The 19,548-nt window shown below is 39.1% G+C and overlaps 1 protein-coding gene and 1 long non-coding RNA gene across 3 annotated transcripts in view; both read left to right on the top strand.

The window, feature by feature from the left end:
• The first annotated feature begins 3,495 nt into the window (after positions 1 to 3,495).
• LOC144204573 (uncharacterized) lies at positions 3,496 to 10,443 on the top strand. Of its 2 annotated transcripts, none has more exons than XR_013327913.1 (3): positions 3,496 to 3,554; positions 5,158 to 5,312; positions 9,785 to 10,443. It is a non-coding gene; the product is annotated as an uncharacterized LOC144204573 (long non-coding RNA). The 2 variants fall into 2 exon arrangements; XR_013327912.1 differs by having other exon boundaries at positions 3,509 to 3,675.
• A 555-nt stretch (positions 10,444 to 10,998) lies between these two features.
• Positions 10,999 to 19,548, top strand: part of dpp10 (dipeptidyl peptidase like 10) — a 97,508-nt gene continuing 88,958 nt past the window's right edge. The window contains exon 1 of the mRNA XM_077728273.1: positions 10,999 to 11,165. Coding sequence (XP_077584399.1) covers positions 11,106 to 11,165 — 60 coding nt within the window. The 5' untranslated portion in view covers positions 10,999 to 11,105. The remainder of the gene's footprint in view (positions 11,166 to 19,548) is intronic.

Below are 19,548 nucleotides of genomic sequence, written 5' to 3'. Positions count from 1 at the left end.
GACTTGATCAAATAATATGACCAACAGGCCTAGCATGTATGCTTTTATAATGTGGTTGGAAACCCTCAAAGGCCTGGTGAGAAAATGCAAAATCCACACAGGTGGACAAATCTGGATTGGAACCCATGACCCCACAAGTGAGGCCAACGTGTTAACCACTCAGTTGGTGGGCCATCCAGAGATCAGCTAATTGAATAGATAAAAAATGTGGGAGGTGGAAGTCAAAGGGAGAATACTGCCTTTTTAAAAAAAACTTTACTTGTGATTTGAAATGCAAAATGGAAAGAACCATTACATTGCCTCGTAGACATTTTTTAAGACTCTGAAAAATGACTCAAGCAAATCTAAAGCAGAGGTGTCAAATTGATTCCAGAAAGGGCCAAGTAGGTGCAAGTTTTCATTCTAAAACACCCAGACGTCACCTTTTCAACAATGTGTTGTTCTTTTACAACTGTAATCAGTTGATGGCAGTAAGCTTCTGCTTATTCCAGCAGAAACCTAATTGGTTAAATTGTCTGAGCTGTTTCAGTTGGGAAGAAATCATGCATACATTTGGTCCTTTCTGAAATCCGTTTGACTCCTGTGATATAAATTTTAGTGTTCCAAAGAAACCAGCAGCTGGATTTCAGGCACTGCTGGGATTTGAACCCAGGGTCTTCATTTTACAAGATAGGCACTATAACAAACTAGATCACAGTGCCCATTAACAATCTAAGTGCGTTTATTGCCCATTAATAATCTAAATGTTTTTATTGTCCATTTGCACACAATCTTCTCTTTTTCCTATCAAAATCAGACATTTCTTTACATTTCAAAGGTTGACAACTCAATTTGAACGTTGGAAAATGATGGGTATTGTTATAAATATATATACTTGCATTAACAGCACTTTTGCCTTCTGGAAAAGAATATAAACTGAGGTCAGCTATTATTTGTTGCAATAAAGGATGCTGGTGTGAGAATTGACCCCAAGGGCCTCAGTCTGTCTTGTGTGTCTCTGTGTGTCTTCCAAAAAAATCCAGAACAGAAAATGAGCACGCAGCGTTGTCGTTCCGAGATAAAAAACAAACAAAAAAAAACACCACTAATAGTAACAAATTACTCCTACTGCTTGATGTGATTCATTCATTCATTTTCTGAAGCACTTATCCGCACAAGGGTATTTATTTATATAAATACTGTAAAAAAAGAAAGTATGTACAACCGAACTCAGTTTTGCCTCCGTTGCCTTTTTAAAAACGTGTTTTTGGTGTGTTCGCGTCATCCTGGGTGTATTGACAGAGCTACATATCCCAGCAGTCCTTGCGCACCGCAAATAGCGCCTGGGGCTGCTTCCATTGACAGCGCTATAACGATTCGTATTCATCAATGAATAATATATATATGCCATGCCTAGCTGCGGCTAAAGGAACGGTGCGGCCTTTGTGTGTCGAAAATACAGAAATAGCACTCGTTATTGACATTGCGGCTAAAAATATGACGCGCTTCAATAGTCGTGAAAATACGGTACATTTAAAGTACTGCACTACAATGAAAAATCCAAGTTATGAAACAAGTTGCGAAACAAATAAAATTCGTAAGTAGAGGTGCAATTGTATCTCAAGAAAATTTGTGTACCGTATTTTCACGACTATAAGGCACACTTCAAAGACTTACATTTTTTCCAAAATAGACAGTGGGCCTTATAATACAGTGCGCCTTATATATGGAAAAAAATGTCATTCATTGAGGGTGCCCCTTATAATGTGGTGCGCCTTATAGTCGTAAAAATACGGTAAGTCAAGTTGTTCAAGATATCTTTTTTTTTTTAAATATTAAATTTCATTTGAGTTTACTGAGCATCTTGTGTTTGGCTGTGTTATATAAATCCTTCCACGGAGGATACACCCGCCTCTATTCTCTCATGGCCCCTTATTGCTTTTTAATGGAGATGAGTAACCAAACAAATGAGCAGCCTTATCTTGGCTCAGCAATGGAGGTTCTCATTAATCCAGACGCTCTGTTGCTTATGGCCATCTTTTTCTTTTTTTTTTTTAGAGTGAGATGCATGTTCTTGACTGCTTCACTTCACTCAGCAACGGAGTTAATTCGAGTTAAAATAGAATAATTGGGAGACTACAGGCAGATAAGGTGTGGTTTTCATGTCACACCTTTTCTGCTGTGACCTAATCCTCACTGTTGTAACTCTTCCCTGCAGTGCCCATCTGTGTCTGTTGGAAAAAACAACATTATGGGTTGCTATCACAATTAATGAGTACAAGGAGAAGAGGAGCAAATTACATTTAAAAGAAAATAAATGTTTCCAGGCTATAGCTGTATTTTCAAATGAACTGTTGGTAATTTGGGAAATAAAAGAAATATTCTGTTGTTGTAAAGTGAGCCACATTAGTTATAATATTATTTAGACTATTGATAAACAGAAGTAATGCATTAGACTAAGGGTCAGACTCCACACAGAAGAGCGTGTTCCAATGACAAGCCTTTTTTAATGAAGACGAAAGCCAACAACAAATGTACTAATTGGCCAAGGAAATGATAATTGAATTTTAATTTCAAAATTTACAAATTAGAAATTTTAGTATGGCAAATTGAAAATGTAAAATTGAATTAACCTTACATATCCAATTTCTAATTAAATTATTCACATTGAGATTTTAATGCAAGTATTCAAATTCATTCCTTCATTAATTTTCTGAACCGCTTTATCCTCACTGGGGGTCACAGACGGTGCTGGGGCCTATCCCACCTGGCTTTGGGCCAGAGGCAGGGGACACCCTGAATCGTTGGTCGGCCGATCGCAGGGCACGAGGACAACAATTCACTCTCACATTCATACCTAGGGGCAATTTAGAGTGTCCAATCAGCCTGTCATGCTGGCTGCCAGGATTCAAATAAAGAATAAAATGTTATCGTGGTATTTCAGTTGAAGTCACTCAAATTAAACTTACATAATTCAGATTCAGAGCTGACTGATAGCGTAGAGATTCACTTGCCTGCCTTCAGTGTGGGCAGGCAAGGGTTCAGTTCCCACCGTTAACCTTATGAATGTGAGTGCAGATGGTCATCTGTCTTTCTGTTTGCCTTACGGCTAACTGAAGACCAGTATAGTCAGCTGGAATAGACTCCTGCAACCCTTACGAGGATGTACGGTATGGAAGATGAATGAATAAATAATTCATATTCAGTTTAGCATTTTCAGATTCACTTTTTGATGGCACAAATATGAAGCCATACCTCTGGCCAACACGTGGGGGTTCAGGATAGATGTTCAAACAGCTTGTATAGGTTGGTCTAGGGCAGCGGTAGGCAAACTATTCCACAAATGGCCCCAGTGGGTGTGGATTTTCATTCCAACCCATAGAGAGGGCACCTTTTCACCAAACTGGTCATGCAAGTGCAATCAGTGGATTGCAGTCAGGTGCTTTTGTTTTCTACAGAAATCTCATTGGTTAAACTGACTGTGCTGGATCGATTGGAACAAAAACCTGCAGCCACAGTGGCCCTCGAGATCCGGTTTGCCCACCCCTGGTCTAGGGACTCAGGAATGAGAAAATGTAGGTGACAAAACTTAACTCACTGACTAAAAATAAAATAACTAACTAAAACTAAAAAAAAACAAGTAAGAATCAAAATTAGTACTGAATTCCTCATGCCAAAAAAGGAGTCCAAACAATTGTAAGTACATGCAATGGTGGTGAAATTTCAAAAACTGATGACTTGAGTATAAGGGTGGACAGCCTCTGGCTGGTTGGGTAATGGTAGGTTAACATGGGATGCAGGGGGACACTGTCTTTCTTCTGCAGTTGAAAAAAATAGAAAATACAGAACGTGTGAGTGGAAGAGCCAGATGAGTAGACCCAATTGAAGGGAAGCATAGCGGTAAGGCATTTTTCAAATTTTACCCTACAGAAGCAAGTTTGACGTTTCGTAACTTGGATTGTTTTTTTTTTATATCTTGGGACAATTTTTTCCCAATTGAGCCTTTTCGGAAAATTATTCATTCGTAAGTAGAGGTACCACTGTATTATGTTTTGTGTTTTACCTAGTGGGGAAGCTGAGCATCCAAAAGTCGAACAAAGTTCCACCAACTTCCAAGCCTTTCCCATCCATTAAGGCAGACTGCTGTGGTTTCTTGGATGTCATGCTGTGTGTAGCAGTTGGTTTAATTGACAATATGTTGGAACAGCTCGTCCTTAAGGAACTACTGAAAATTGTCAATCGGCTGAATCCAACTAGGCAATAGAGCTCTGCTTTCCATCGGTTGAAATCAAGGGGAATTAATTGGTTGTCAGTGGGCTTGATATCAGTCTGATTCATCACTGTCTTTGGTTATTGCATGGCCTGTGACACCTGCTTCTCTTGTATATTTTTTTCTGTTCTGGCAACAGAAGCAGTGGTGATCACCACTATTGGAACTAATGATGTTGCCTGTGTTATGTTACATAGCAAAACTACTTTTTTTGCTGTAATTTCTTCTTGATTTCCTTCCACATTCCAAAAACATGCATGGTAGGCTGATTGGACATTCTAAATTGCCCTGAGGTATGGGTGTGAGTGTGCATGGTTGTTCGTCCCCTTGTGCCCTGCGATGGGCTGCCCACTGATTTAGGGTGTCCCCCGCCTCTGGTCTGGAGTTAGCTGGGATAGGCTCCAGCACCCCCCGCAACCCTAATGAGGAAATTATACATACATACCAACATTTAATAATGTTCAACTACAAATATTTTCATATAAAACACAGCTGACATTTAGCTATCAATAATTATGTGGATTTTTGCCTGGTATTTTACGAAAACACTGCAGTTTGAAACGACCATTCATTGAATATGTAAATATCAGTGACGAAACAAAGTAATGAAGCATTAAAAAATAGATAAGTCTTTTCTAGATCAAACAATGTTTATTGACTTAACCACGTACATGTTGAAAATGAACTGAATATGCAACGTGCAGTGGATTCAAATTACTGAATTACTGTCCAAATCTAAATATTGACTGAAATTTCCTGATGTCCGCCAAAGGGAGTAATTAAAATATCTATATTTCAATCTTAGTTTAGCCAAAAAGTACATATTTTGGTTGTGTTTTAGAATTGGTTTGTTTGTGTGTGTGTATGTGTGTTGAGATTCATCATCAGACCTTTGGTTTATCTCAAAGGAAGAGAGACCCTACAGTGCCTCAGGCGAGCAGTTATTTATCTTCTAGTGAGTAGCTGCATCATTCAACTTGAGACCTGCCTGAGCCTTGCTTGAATAAATGAAGAACGTGCTGCATTACAAACAGTCTCTAATTACCACCGTATGAGAGATGAGGTACAGTACACTCTTTTTCAGCCCCCAAAGGTGTTGCACATTCCATAATAATCAACTTTATTGCTTTTTCAAGATATCTTTCATGCATGGGCTGTCATGATACCATGTGTCCAATGGGTTTTCTTATACAGTATACTCAAATTATTTTGTGTAGAGTTATTTCATTTTTTTCCATTTCTTTTTCTGAACCACTTTAACCTCACAAGGGCGCGGGGGTGTTGGAGCCAAGCTGACTTCAGGCTAGAGGCGATGGACACCCTTAATTGGTGGCCAGCCAATCACAGGGCATAAGGAGACAAACAACCATTCACTCTCACACACAGCAAGGGCCAATTTAGAGTGTCCAATCAGCCTACTATGTATGCCTTTGGAATATGGGAGGAAACCGCAAAGTTTCTTTAAAAGCCCTACTGTTCATGAAAAGAGAATTTACAAAGAATAATGAAGAAGGCAGTGTCAGAGCACAATTTAATTTTAAAATATTAGAGCTTATTCCATCGGAGTGGCAAAGAGCTGTAGCAGTCTTCATCCCAAAGGAAGGGGACTCCAAAGAAATAGGTCAATTCAGAAGCATCACTCTGCTGAGCGTAGAGGGGAAGATCTTCTTCTCGGTGTTAGCCAGAGAAATGACCACCTACCTTCTAGACCAGGGGTGTCAAACTCCCTTTGGTCTGCGGGCCGAATGCAGCTTAATTTGAGATCAAGCGGGCCGGAACAGTGAACTCATTGCAAAATTACATAGAACTAACAATAAGCCCACTTTTTTCCTTTGAATTAGTCACTAATACTAATAATTAGTGCAAAGAATGAGTAAATTATCAAAATATTTATTAATATTTTCCTTTTACATCATGAACAATATATTATGAACAAGAGAATAACATAAGAACATAAATAAAGTATGTGCAATTTTAACAACACTTTTACACAGTTAAACATATATTTAAGTGTGTTGTACATAAAACTGATCACAGAAATAGTAACAATGTTCCAAAAACATTTAGTACCAGCCTTGTGGAGAATATAAGAAGAATTTAAAGAGAATTCATATTTTTTTATACAATGCAGCTTTCTTCCCCGGGCCGTACCAAACCACCAGACGGGCCGTATGTTTGACACCCCTGTTCTAGACTCTAGAAGGGATGTAGCCATTCTCTAGAATCTAGAGAGAGGCTACATCGATACCAACTGCCAAAAAGCAGGAATCCGACTTTCCAGGGTGCGCAGAGCATTATGTGCAGATGTGCTTTGCCCTCCAGGAATTTACCACCGGGTGGAAGCAGCTAGAAGTGAGAATTACAATGGGGTGTGCCATATTTCCAATCCTCTTTGTGGCAGCCTTTGGGGTCATCCTCATCTAAGCAAGACAAAAAGTTGGAAGAATCACATTACCATCTGGACAAAGGTTACCACCAGTGAGGGGTTACAGTATGAGGTATGAGTGTGAGAGTGAATGGTTGTCCGTCTCCTCGTGCCCTGTGATTGGCTGGCCACCGGTTCTGGGCCAAAGTCAGCTGGGATAGGCTCCAGCACTCACCGTGACCCTAGTGAGGATAAACAGGTTCAGCAATTGAATGAAAAAATAAATAGTAGGGTTTTTTTAGAAGTATGGAAAGAATTACAGAGTTTACATATAAAGTACTGCTCTACTTACAAAAAATCCAAATTCCCCAAAATGTTTTGGAACAGATTAGTTTGGTAAGTAGAGGTATGACTGTATTTCAGTGCATGAGATAGCAGGTAATTTTCCGCTGCACACCTGACCATCGCTCACGGCACCCCAGTGTGCCGTGTCACGGTAGTTGGGAAACATCACAACACAACACAACTACACAATTAATTCATTAGCCCAGATGTAAAAGAATCAGGCTCTGGGGAACAATCGTTACTGGACCATTAGCATATTAGCAGGAGAAGTGGTATCATCATGCCCACAGGGATTAGGGACACCTCATGGACTCCTTAAGTTGCCTGCTTGTTGATTCGTCACATCCGAAATCAATCACATGATTTTTACATATATTAATATCAATCATCATTAATAATAGAAACAATGAGAGTAAGCAAATTTATTTTAGAAAAGTTTGTATAAAACTACATCCCTTCTTATTAACCACTATCAACGGTGTTTCTCAGTTTCACTAACGTTTGTGACCCCAGGGTCAAGACATCCAGTTCTTTTCATACTTCTTTTTTTGTTGCAAATGCTTTCATGAATTGCGCAAACGTTTCTTAAGGTTTTTGCCTATGGGTGTTGTAGTCAATGAAATTTACAAAGGTGCTTTGCCAAGAAGAACTAAATGTGGAGGTCACTGAAAGAGCACGTGCACACATGCTCGTTCATGCAGAAGACTTGGTCTCCTGTATATGGGCATACCATGATGGAACAATTATTACAAAGTATGAAAGGAGGCCTACTGCTCATACTATATAGTATATGTAGTAGAGATGCACAAGCAGATATGGAAGTGGGCGGAAATGATTCACGTACGCCTCATTTGAAAAATACATGTGCGTTGGTCCCAAAAATCTGATGGCAACTGTCAAAACACCATGTTAAAGTCCCAATATCACAAATTCAGGTCACATTTTGTTGGGGTTTGGTGGTTTGGTGTGTTTTTCATTGTATTTCCTGTCCGTGTGATTGTAAATGAGCATCACCTGCTGTGTCCTTTCTTGTTCTCTGTCCCTTGTGTGACCCAGGTGTTTGTCGTTGTCATCAACACTTGTCTGTGTATTTATATCTCGTGATTTTGATGGGCATGCAATTATTCTCTGTGTCTCGTCAAGTTGCCGTTCATCGGTGTCCGTCTCCCTGTAAGTGTGCTTCCCCATTCAGTTTGTTTCCTTGTTATCTTGAGCCCCCTTTTTTTTAGTTTGCAAGGTTTATTTTGTAGATTTATGTTAGGTTTGTGCACCAGCAGTTTCCCTTGTCTGCCTTTTCTTCCTCCATTTGGATCCCACTCCGCTCCTCAACCGTGGCGACCACTACGACAGTGATCAGTCCTTAACTATTCAGATTGTGCAAAAATAATTTTGGTAACGATTTGCTACTGCATGTTTGAAATTAATGATGAAATGGACTGTAAGGATACGTATATCTGTTGACCTGTGTTGTTTTAATATGGAATACAAATGTTACTTTAAATGGAAAATCTTGAGAAACATCATTGCACATGGTTTTTCTGAGATAATGTATGAAACCAAGGGATTGTCTGCTGGATTGCACATTATTTGGGTCAATATCACAAGAAAGGTAATATGTCTGACTTTGTAAATGCAAGATATCAAATTATTCAATTTGAAAAAATAAATAGATCTATCTTGAGGAGAACCGGATGCTTTTCATGACGCAAATTCCAATTTTCTTACCAGAAATTTAAGATGTTGTGGCATACAAATTGGTTCTAATATCAAAATATCTCCATTCTTTCGATGTTTCATTATTCTCTAACAGTTGTCACTTTTGAACAAGAAATAAAAAGAAAAAAATTCAAAGCAGAATTTTGTTTTATTTCATAATCACAACTGTACAATCATTTCCTTTCTGTGTTCCGAAAGGGTGTTACCTGTACGTACACAAATTCATAAATGAAGTAACGAAAGCAGTACAACCATGAAGTGTGTCTGTAGCGGTCTAGTGTTCACTAAGTCTCTGGGTGCAATAATAGCATGAGATACGCATTACGCAGGTATCAAGGCTGATATTTTAATGACCATAACCAATAACCACAAGACCTTTGATCAGCCTTAACAACTATTGCATACCTGTCAACCTCTGCCGATAACTGCCCTTATAAATGATTATGATTCCCCGTACAAACCCCCCCAAAAACCGTACAAACACCGTACGACCCATGTTTACTCACGGTAACTCGTTTCTTACTATGTGGCTTCTCCATGCTTGCTTCCACGATATTTACTCTAAATATATCTACGCATGCGCATGTTCGATATTCGATATCGATATTGCCGTACGCACCGCTAAAAATATACATACAATTGAGGATAATTTTTGCTGGTATACTGTGACAATAGTAACGATCGATGACAGTAGCGTCGTTGTCTACCAGCATACGAGACTATCTGGATTTTAGCCAAAACGTTCTTGTTGAGATCGGTTTTCATAAATATTGGCGATGTTTTTACCCCCCATACAAAAGTCGGTGTACGCCGTACATGATTTGAAATGGTAAAAAAACGTATAAAATACGTGTAAAACGTACAAGTTGACAGGTATGCTATTGGGATGTACTGAGATGGTAAATACTACAAATATGTCCAGCAAGGCCAATCGCGTGTTGCCAGTCAGAGCACGTTTAAGTAAGATGGCGATGCCCTGAGAGAGCAGTGACATGCACTAGTGAGTGAGTTTTTTCACGTTTCATGCAAGATGTTTTTTATTCATTCATAGATGTCAAAATAAATTCTCTTTAGCGTTTTATCTGTTTTTCTTTTCTCTTTTCTCACAGGGCGGAACGAACGACCGCCGGACCGACCAGCCCGACACCTCCTCACGGGCCTGACCGGACGACCGGCGGACCGGCCAGCTGGACGCCTCCTCACTGGCTGGACCAGATAACCGCCGGACCGGCTCGACTATGTTTTGATATTTCTGACTTTCACGTTTCACGTTTCGCGTTTTGCAATTTGTGCTTCGCGTTTTGTTTTTCATGTTTTGCGTTTTCCCTTTCATGTTCCACGTTCCATCTTCTATGTCCCGTGATCCTCATTCCCTCACGTCCTCCCCGTCAGGTTTGAGTTTGTTATTTGATTTCCAAGTCTTCATTATTTTTGGAGATCCCTGCATTGAGACATTAAAGGTTTTGTCAAGCGCACTAGTCCAATGCTTGCTTCCCCTGCATTTGGGTCTACGTTCCACCCTCGACGTCATGCTAAAAACGTGACAAACTGTACTTAACCTTGATATTATATGCTCATATATTTTTCCATCTGGTCGGATGTTGTAAACCTTGCCTGGCAGCTAGTATACCTCAATCTGATCTGAGTAGCTGAAAGTTGCCATGGCGACCATGCCTTGCTGTAATACATCCATTTCTGATAGCCCTCTTATTATTTCCATCAATTGTATTTTCGCTGTCTGCAATAAAACACATTACAAATAACTTTATACATTTTGTATATCTTGTGCTAAAACTACAATGTTTTGCCATTGATTTTAGGCATTAATTTTAAAGGGGGCGTCCCGGTGGAGCGAGTGGTTAGCGCATCGGCCTCACAGTGGGGGAACTGAGTTCAAATCCAGGTCGGTCCACCTGTATGGAGATTGCATGTTCTCCCCAGCCTTTCGTTGGTTTCCTCCGGGTCCTTTAGTTTTCTCCCACATTCCAAAAACATGCGTTTTAGGCTGATTGGACACTCTAAATGAGTGTGAGCGTGAATGGTTATTTGTCTCCTTGTGCCTTGCAATTGACTGGCCACCAATTCATGGTGTCCCCCGCCTCTTGCCTGAAGTTAGCTGGGATAGGCTCTGGCACCCCCCGCGACCCTAATAAGGATAAAGGATTTCAGAAAATGAGATGAGATGAATTTTGAGATGAAGAGGCTGTAAGTAAATGGTTCTTAGTTCCGATTAGACCTTATCATTCATATTTTGGTAGATATTTTGCGTTCTTATGAACACTCAAGGTATCTTGCACATTGTCCTGTTTGCACATTGGCTCCTTCCTCCACGCTGCATGTGCAACGTCGTCTCATCCAAGCAAGCTTCATGAAGGACCGCATTTTCCTCTCAAGACTTTGTAGTATAAAAGGTATTATTTTCCACCCAAAATGAATCAAACCGCTTCAGTCTCGCATCAAGTTAAATGCCAATCAACAAAGACCATTAAGGTAAGCTCTTTTATAACGTATATTGTTGCCATTTGAGAATTTTATTGCAAGTCTGTCTCAGGACCACGAGAAAAGTTCAGCGCAGTCCGAGTGAGTGCTGGACATGCAGATGTTTAGAAAGGATAATTCACTTACGACATTCTGATTGAACTTGGTTGTCAACCTTGAGTTCGCTTGTATTTTTTTTTCTTTGTGGGTAATTGGCGAATACGCGCCGCGAATCATATTTTTTGAAACGCTACTGACGCAGTGGCACAATTTCATTCGCATCACGTCCTGTGATTATTAGTATTTTTGTTGTTGTAAAGGAATTAAGTATTTTTCATCGAGGCTGTCTATGTATTGATTGCGTTGCCTGTTGATCGGCTCTTTATTAATGTTAAGAGCAATGGAAATGCCTATTAAAATGAATAAATTGCAAGAATTCGCTGTTCTTAAGTCACGATTCAGACGAATTCTCCACTACATCCTCACTGCGTACATGTTTGTAAAGCTGCTATCGGTTAAAAAGACGATTACGTTTGCTCATATTTTGCGCCACACAGTGTTTCAAATCTGGTGTGAACATTTTATAGTCACTTTTTTTTTTATTTACAACAATATGTAGCAACTTCAGTATTTATTTCCAAATATAATTAGTAAATCTCATCTCAACTGAACTCATTTTCTGAACTGCGTTGTCCTCACTAGGGGCACAGGGGGTGCTGGAGCCTAACTCAGCTTACTTCGGGCCAGAGGTGGGGGGCACCCTGAATTGGTGGCCAGACAATCACAGGGCACAAGGAGACAAACAACCATTCACGCTCATGCCTAGGGGCAATTTAGAGTGTCCAATCAGCCTACCATGCATGTCTTTGGAATGTGGGAAGAAACCGGAGTACCTGGAGAAAATCCATGCAGGCCCGTGGAATACATGCAAACTCCCCCCAGGTGGACTGACCTAAACTAAAAGCCGGGTCTCCGATTTATGAGGCCTGCGCGCTAACCACTCATCCATGGGGCCGCCCAGTAGTGAATCTCAATCGTAAATTGAAATGTAAAATCTAAATTGCAAATTTTAATGTTAAATCGAAATGTTAAACCTAAATCTTAAATCTCTCATTCAAATATTTAGCTCATCTCACCACCTCTCATCTCATTTTCTGAACCGCTTTATCCTCGTTAGGATCGCTGGGATGCTGGAGCCTATCCCAGCTGACTGCGGGCCAGAGGCGGGGGACACCCTGAATTGGTGGCCAGCCAATCGCAGGGCACAAGGAGACAAACAACCATTCGCGCTCATGCTCATGCCTAGGGGCAATTTAGAGGGTCAAATCAGCCTACCATGCATGTTTTTGGAATGTGGGAGGAAACCGGAGTACCTGGGAGAAACCCACGCTGGCCCGGGGAGAACATGAACACGACCCCAGACTGGAAGTAACAAAATAAAAGCGGGAGCTCATTTGTTAGATCAGACCTGGGCAATTAATTCCAGAAAGGGCCATAGTAGGTGGAAGTGTTGGTTCTAACCCATAAGAGGAACCTTTCCAACAATCTAATATCTTAGTAGTGCAATCAGTGGATTGCAGTCAGGTGCTTCTTGTTTCAGCAGAACTCTAATTAGTTAAACTGTCTGTGCTGGATCAGTTGGAACAAAAACCTGCACCCACAGCGGCCCTTGAGAACCAGTTTGCCCAGGTGTGTGTTAGATACTGAAACCTACCTGCTACCTAATGCAGGGATGGCGACACAAAGAGTAAAATTTTTATATTGTAAGAGTCAGAGAGTCACACCATGCAGTGATCTCCCAAAACAGACAGACACACTTAATAAAACACACAAATAAAACCACATTATTCACCATAATACTTTCTTTCCCTTCAAAAACAACGTTCCAATCTGACAAAGAATAAAAAAGAATATATATAATTTATCAATTGGTTTTAATGTGCCCTGATGAATTTGAGAGAATGAAGATAAGAGAAACGCGAATCTAGGCAAAGAGGCACAGTGTATACAACATATGATAAGAAAGAAAGAGCTGCATGCGGCTCGAGAGCCGCGTCTTTGCCACCCTTGGTGTAGATATTCATTCGCCTGACTTTGGTGCGGACAAATGCGGACTAGAGTCTCGCCTGTGGTGTGATTGAGTAATTTGTCTCTGTGTGTGCCCTATGGCTGATGGGCGACCGGTCTTGGGTGTAGTCTGCCTTTCACCCAAAATCAGCTCCAGCAACCCCTGCCACCCTTTCAAGAATAGGTGATATGGAGGATGAATGAATGAATGAAACCTACTCAACTGAGCTCCCTCCGGCTTTTATTCTGTTAATTTTGTTCACTGGTTGTATGAATTAGCTTATTAGCTAAATATTTAGTTGAGAGGTTTAACATCTAGATTTAAAATTATTGAGGCTTTACTTATTGCCTTGATGTGAGCATGCTTTTTTGAACAGGCATGTACCTACCCAATGTGCCTGGACAGGTGTATTTATTTTGCTTTGGGTTCCTGCATCATTTTTCAGCTTGTGGTCCCACAGGTGGAATTTGGATTTGCGCTAATCTATTGATGCTGCACAAATCCCAAAGGTGTGCACTTCGTGGACACTGGCTGCTTGGAATGAGAGTTGAACGTGATGTAAGACAGGAAGCTGGTTTAAAGTCCCACTATCACGAGTTGTTACACTAATTGTTATGATAACGCCTTGCCGTTGAAGGTTGATGCTAAAACAGACTCAGAAGCAACAAATATTCTCATCTCATCTCATTTTCTGAACCGCTTTATCCTCAAGAGGGTCGCAGTGGGTTCTGGAGACTATCTCAGCTGTCTCCGAGCAATTTAGAGTGTCCAATCAGCCTACCATGCATGTTTTTGGAATGTGTGAAGAAAACAGAGTACCTGGAGTAAACCCACGCAGGCCCAGAGAGAACATGCAACATCCACACAGATGGACGTGATTGGGATTTGTTTTTTTTCCATTAAGACAAATCGTTTTTTTGAAATTTGTCCAGAATTTCTTCGATTTTTTTGCTGTTGGAAAGCTCGCTGCTTGCTCCTCGGGCCGCCTAACTCTAGAGCAGGGGTCAGGAACCTTTTTGACGAAGAGAACCAAAAACAATTAATATTTTCAAACATTATTCCTTGAGAGCCATACTCATAATTTAAAAGTAAGAATACATGAAAATGTGTGAATTTATTAATCCTTTCACCACTTTGAAAGTCAGAATTATTTTAAGAACATTATTTCACTGTCGCTAATCAATGAGTATCAATTCAGTTTGCCGGTACGCCATTGACGTTCATCGCTGTCTTTTCCCGGGAAAATCACCCTCCGGCCCGGTTGTAATGTCTGAAAAGCTCCAGTATTTGTATTTAATCATTAAATGCTGCTAGGAAGTAGATTTTACCCATTGAAGGCGCTACGAGAAAATGCACGGACCGCCACTGATGCACATACATATATATATATAAGCACATATATACATACATACAATACACATAGATGTACATTCATGTAACATTGCATACAAAAATCTTTAACAGCCTGAAATTTTCACACCTAGAGGCATATGTTTATTTCTACGTTGTACTTTTTGAATCTCTATTTGTACATAGGAAGTGAATCTCATATTTTCTCTTTAACTGCATATGCGTTCCACAAATTTATAATTTTTAATACCAATGCACATAAATGTGACTCGAACATAGTTGCATGAGACAGTAAGTATTAAAAATGTCATTGACAAAGTTGGGAAATCTGGGATAGGCTAAAGTTGCGAGAGTTGAGCCAAGAGGGAAGTAGTGTCACCCTTTATTTCCATAAACAAGGAATAAGTTGGTCATGTGACCATAATTTTGGAATGAAATTTGAGTCAGTTGACATTGACTCATCCTTTGAAGGATCACAAATCAGACACACAGGAAAACACAGGTAGCCAAAATGTTTATTGAGTCGAGGATCGCTATCCAGCCAGTGAAGACGGTTTTACGAGGAAGAAGCAGAGGCCCTAACATAAACATATGTAAGTTTAAAAAAGTTTTGGGATCCAAAAGTAACAGTTTTATAATCAAGGTATTTTTATTGTGTTGTTTAAACAATTTCTGACAAGTTTTAAAACAGTTCACATAGGTTTTAGTGCTTTATTTTAGCTACACTATGGGTATAGAATGTCTGATGTTTTTTTTGTTTAGTTTTAAACTGTGGGCATGGGTTAATTTGTGCCCCAGAGGAGCCCTCTACCACTATTCCAAATTCTTAGTGTTCTGTCTCCAGAAATAATAACTCCCTTGCCAATAGCTAAAGCATGAAAGAAAAGTGAAACGAAATGTTGTGACAGACACCCTGGAATAATGGAACTGGAGAGGACTGTTGAGTTGCTTGCAAATTTTCTGAAGTTTTAAGAAGAAATCCCTTCTTCACATTTGAAGGAAATACGTTTTAATGTACTCAAAAGTTTACCAACACCATGGAAACTTGATGGTACATCAACATGTTTATTTTCCTTTCCAGCATTTGCAAGTGGAATGTAGTAGTAGGCGGTATTAATTACAATATTTAGCAGTTCATTTCAAATGGTTTTGAGTTTTATAAGCTGTTTTTTTAGCTAGACATGCTCAGTTGGTGCTAAAATTTTTGTTGTTGGAAAATGGACACTGGTTGCAAAATCTTTAAATAAATGTTGAATGAGTTAATGATTTTGTCTAATTTAAATAGACCACTGCAATTTTAGAGATTAGAATGATTAACTTGAATAATCAATTGCACAACTTCCACACCAGGAACAAGTTGTGCCACAAGACTTGGTAGCGTATTTTCACGACTATAAGGCGCACATAAAAGTCTTAAATTTTCTCCAAAATAGACAGGGCGTCTTATAATCCAGTGCGCTTTATATATGGACCAAATACTAAAATTGTTATCACAATAAAATGAAATAAATCACTACGGCAAGCAGCCCCCAACTCTACTATTTTACCGTCGATAAATGACTGCACTGTGAATGCTGGGAAATAGAGTTCTTAATACACCCAGCCGCCATTTATATATATATATATATATATATATATATATATATATATATATATATATATATATATATATATATATATATATATATATATATATATATATATATATATATATATATATATATATACACACACACACACACACACACACACACACACACACACATATATATATATACTTAGTGTGTCTAAAATCCATAAATAGCCGTCGTTATTGACATTGCGGCTAAAAATATGACGCGCTTAATAGTCGTGAAAAAACGGTACTTCATTTCTTCCATAGAGCTATTTTTCACACATGGTTCATTAAGATTCATTGTCATTGCTCTTAATGATGTACCACATTCTAAAAAAGCTCATCACTCGAAAATAAAGCTACCATTTGGTCATTTAAAAAACACAGTTGGACACTACTTTGTGGTGCTTTGATTATACTAATAAATGGATACACGTATTGACCATGGCACAGTAGTAAGGACAACCATTTGCTAGTTATTTGGTTATTATTTTAAACAAGTGTATGAAGAACAGTTGAATTGAATCATATAACAAAATTAAATGATTTGCTTTTTAATATACTGGAAAATAAAAGCCCTTTTGAGTTTCCCTCTTAGAGCCTTGTTTTGGAATATCCTCAAAATCAAGAAAACAATTTGTGGTTACAACAGACGGTGTTATACAAAAGCCAGCCGGATGAAGGCCGCAGCTTGCTTGTGAGCCTCAACTCTCAGGGACTCACTAAGTTTTCCAGGACTGGTTAACAGCCTGAGGCTTGTGTCATTAACGGTCGTTGGAGGTGTCAGGTCCACCCACAGGCAGATGGCGGCTATAAAGTGGGATTGTCAGAGAACCAGGGAGCTGTATCAGTGATGCTATGTGCACACCAGGGGCATGGTGATGAGTACACGAGGTCGAATCTCTGTTTGAACAAAAGGGAAATGTTTTATACTTGCCTTGCACTGGAGTGAAATGCCCTCTAAACACAAACAACTTTCAACTACCAATTACATATCTGATGCGGCACCCATTGTGTAAACTCTATTAGTCCATACAGTGGTACTTCGATATACGAGTAGTCCGACATACGAGAAATTTGAGATACGAGTAAAATTTTGGGCAAAAACAGTTGTGGTCAAAAGTTTACATACACTTGTGAAGAACATAATGTCATGGGTCTCTTGAGAACACAAATACAGCGACCAGAAAGGCTCAAGGTCACTGGTTTCAAAGTGGTGGCCCGCGGGCCAAATTAGGCCCACCGCATCATTTTGTGCGGCCCGAGAAAGTCAATGATGAGTGCCGACTTTCTGTTTTTATGATCAAATTTAATTTTTATGATCAAATTCAAATGAAGATTATAGATTTATAGGCAATATTTCCTTTATTTCTTCATTTTAAATCAATAACTGATTTCATTGTCTAAAAATGATCTATCGATCAGCACAGTTGATTAATTAATCGATTAATTTTGGCAGCCTTGTTAGATGACATAATGGCCCTACAAAGGAAATTGTAACTATGCCGTGGCCCGCGACAAAAACTGAGTTTGGCGCCACTGCTTTAGGTCATAAAAGCATGACTGGATGGTTGCTTTAGTCAGTGCAATTAAAGTGATCTTAATTGACCAGCATGAAACTAGTACACAGTTCTTTGTGTGATATATAGTTGTCATATTAAATCCAAAGCAATTCATTAAGAGCTATTTCTTTTGTTGCTAAAATACATTTAATTAAAATGTTCTTTAAGGCATACCTAAAGAGACAACATGAAATATTTTGCTCAATACATGTAATGTCTTGAAAATATTTTTGAATTAAATAACGTCAAAAAGGAGACTCGGATGTGTGCTGGTGGTTCCAGCACCTGTGGAAAGAGGGAGCGAGGTGTAAACAAACTTACCATAATAATAATTTATTAAAGGTATTAATTATTTTTCTAGGGTAATCTATTGCATAGCCAATAGCATATCAGATGCATGTGTGTAGGTTTCTTAAAAAAAGAAGCCAGGGGCACAATTGTTTTAGTGTCCCTCAGACAACAAAATAGTTTGACAGTCTTAGCAGACCATGTTAGACCTGTTCAATGTGGATAAGAAACACATTGTGTCTTTTTCTTACTAAGGTATGACAATAATAATAATAATCAGACATAGGCTTTGTCATCATCATTGACTCGACAAAAGCATAATTGTCATCATACCCAGAAAAATCTCTATCTATCTGTATATCTGTATCTACCTTAGCTTTCATTTAAAATTTGCATAAATTTCGTTTTTGGGTTGTAAAGTGGTTCATATTATCTCCGTGCATATTCTCTTGATGAACTTGCCTCCATTCCACACAAGATAATTACTTTCCTTATACACTCAAGACATTTCCTCAGAAATTGAAACCATTTAGAGAGTGATAGGATTTAATAGCAGCTCTAATTTGTTGCAGCACAATTTGGCAAATGATGCAATTTCCTGAGAATTTGCTTGTCTTTTAAACTCTTTAATAGGATATAAATCTTGTGTTTTAATTATACTGGAAAAAAACAGAATTACTATTGCATGAAACTTTTTTTATTTCAGCTCATTGAATTGAGGGGATTTTTGCACTTTAGTGATCTCTCCTGTATGGCATTTTGGGGATTGACAATGATAAAACATTTAAATTCTAAAGCCTACAGGGTGTCTGACTGTATGAATGCATCGATTTTATGACAATGGTGATAAAACATGCATTCCATCACAGCAGTGCAGACCCTCAACACTAAAGCTCCACTGCACAGAAGAAATCCATACAATATGTCTGAGCATGGGCATTAAATATTTCTGCTAAGCCTCTCCCCATCTCCTGTTTCACTCTGCATGACACATTTGCCAATTCTACTCTGGTTATTAGTTTCATCATTTAAAAAAAATGTTTTAAAAGCATGCCGACAGTAGCTCGAGCTCTCCTTGAAAACTATATCCCCAAGACCCGTCACAATCAAATCTAATGCCTCTTCCACCCAATCCAATAGCCTTGACTAGCTCCCTGGTGCTGCATTGATTGCCTGGTTTGACAGGATTAACTCAATAATGATAAGAGACACTGTATCTTTAAAAAAAAGACAGTGGATGACCTTGATATGCCTCAAGCAGGTGAGGTGTTTGCTCCTTCTGACAATCAATATGACACTTATTACAAAGCCATGAAGAACGAGTATATCTTTTTTACTTCAACCTGCGGTTTGAATTTGCACAATCTCATGTTTCTGGGATTTATGAGCAACTTTCAATTTTATATTCCATGTTAAAGCAGGGCAATTCGGCGCCGAGTGCTTAGCGTTTGGCTTCATATTTCCCCTTCCTGAGTGGAGTTTACAACCAACCCAAAAACATGCACGGTAGGC

Source organism: Stigmatopora nigra, chromosome 11 (assembly GCF_051989575.1).
Source record: "Stigmatopora nigra isolate UIUO_SnigA chromosome 11, RoL_Snig_1.1, whole genome shotgun sequence".
Taxonomy (NCBI): Eukaryota; Metazoa; Chordata; class Actinopteri; order Syngnathiformes; family Syngnathidae; genus Stigmatopora; species Stigmatopora nigra.
The sequence above is the reverse complement of the archived record's forward strand: the minus strand, read 5'-3'. Positions and strand labels throughout refer to the sequence as shown.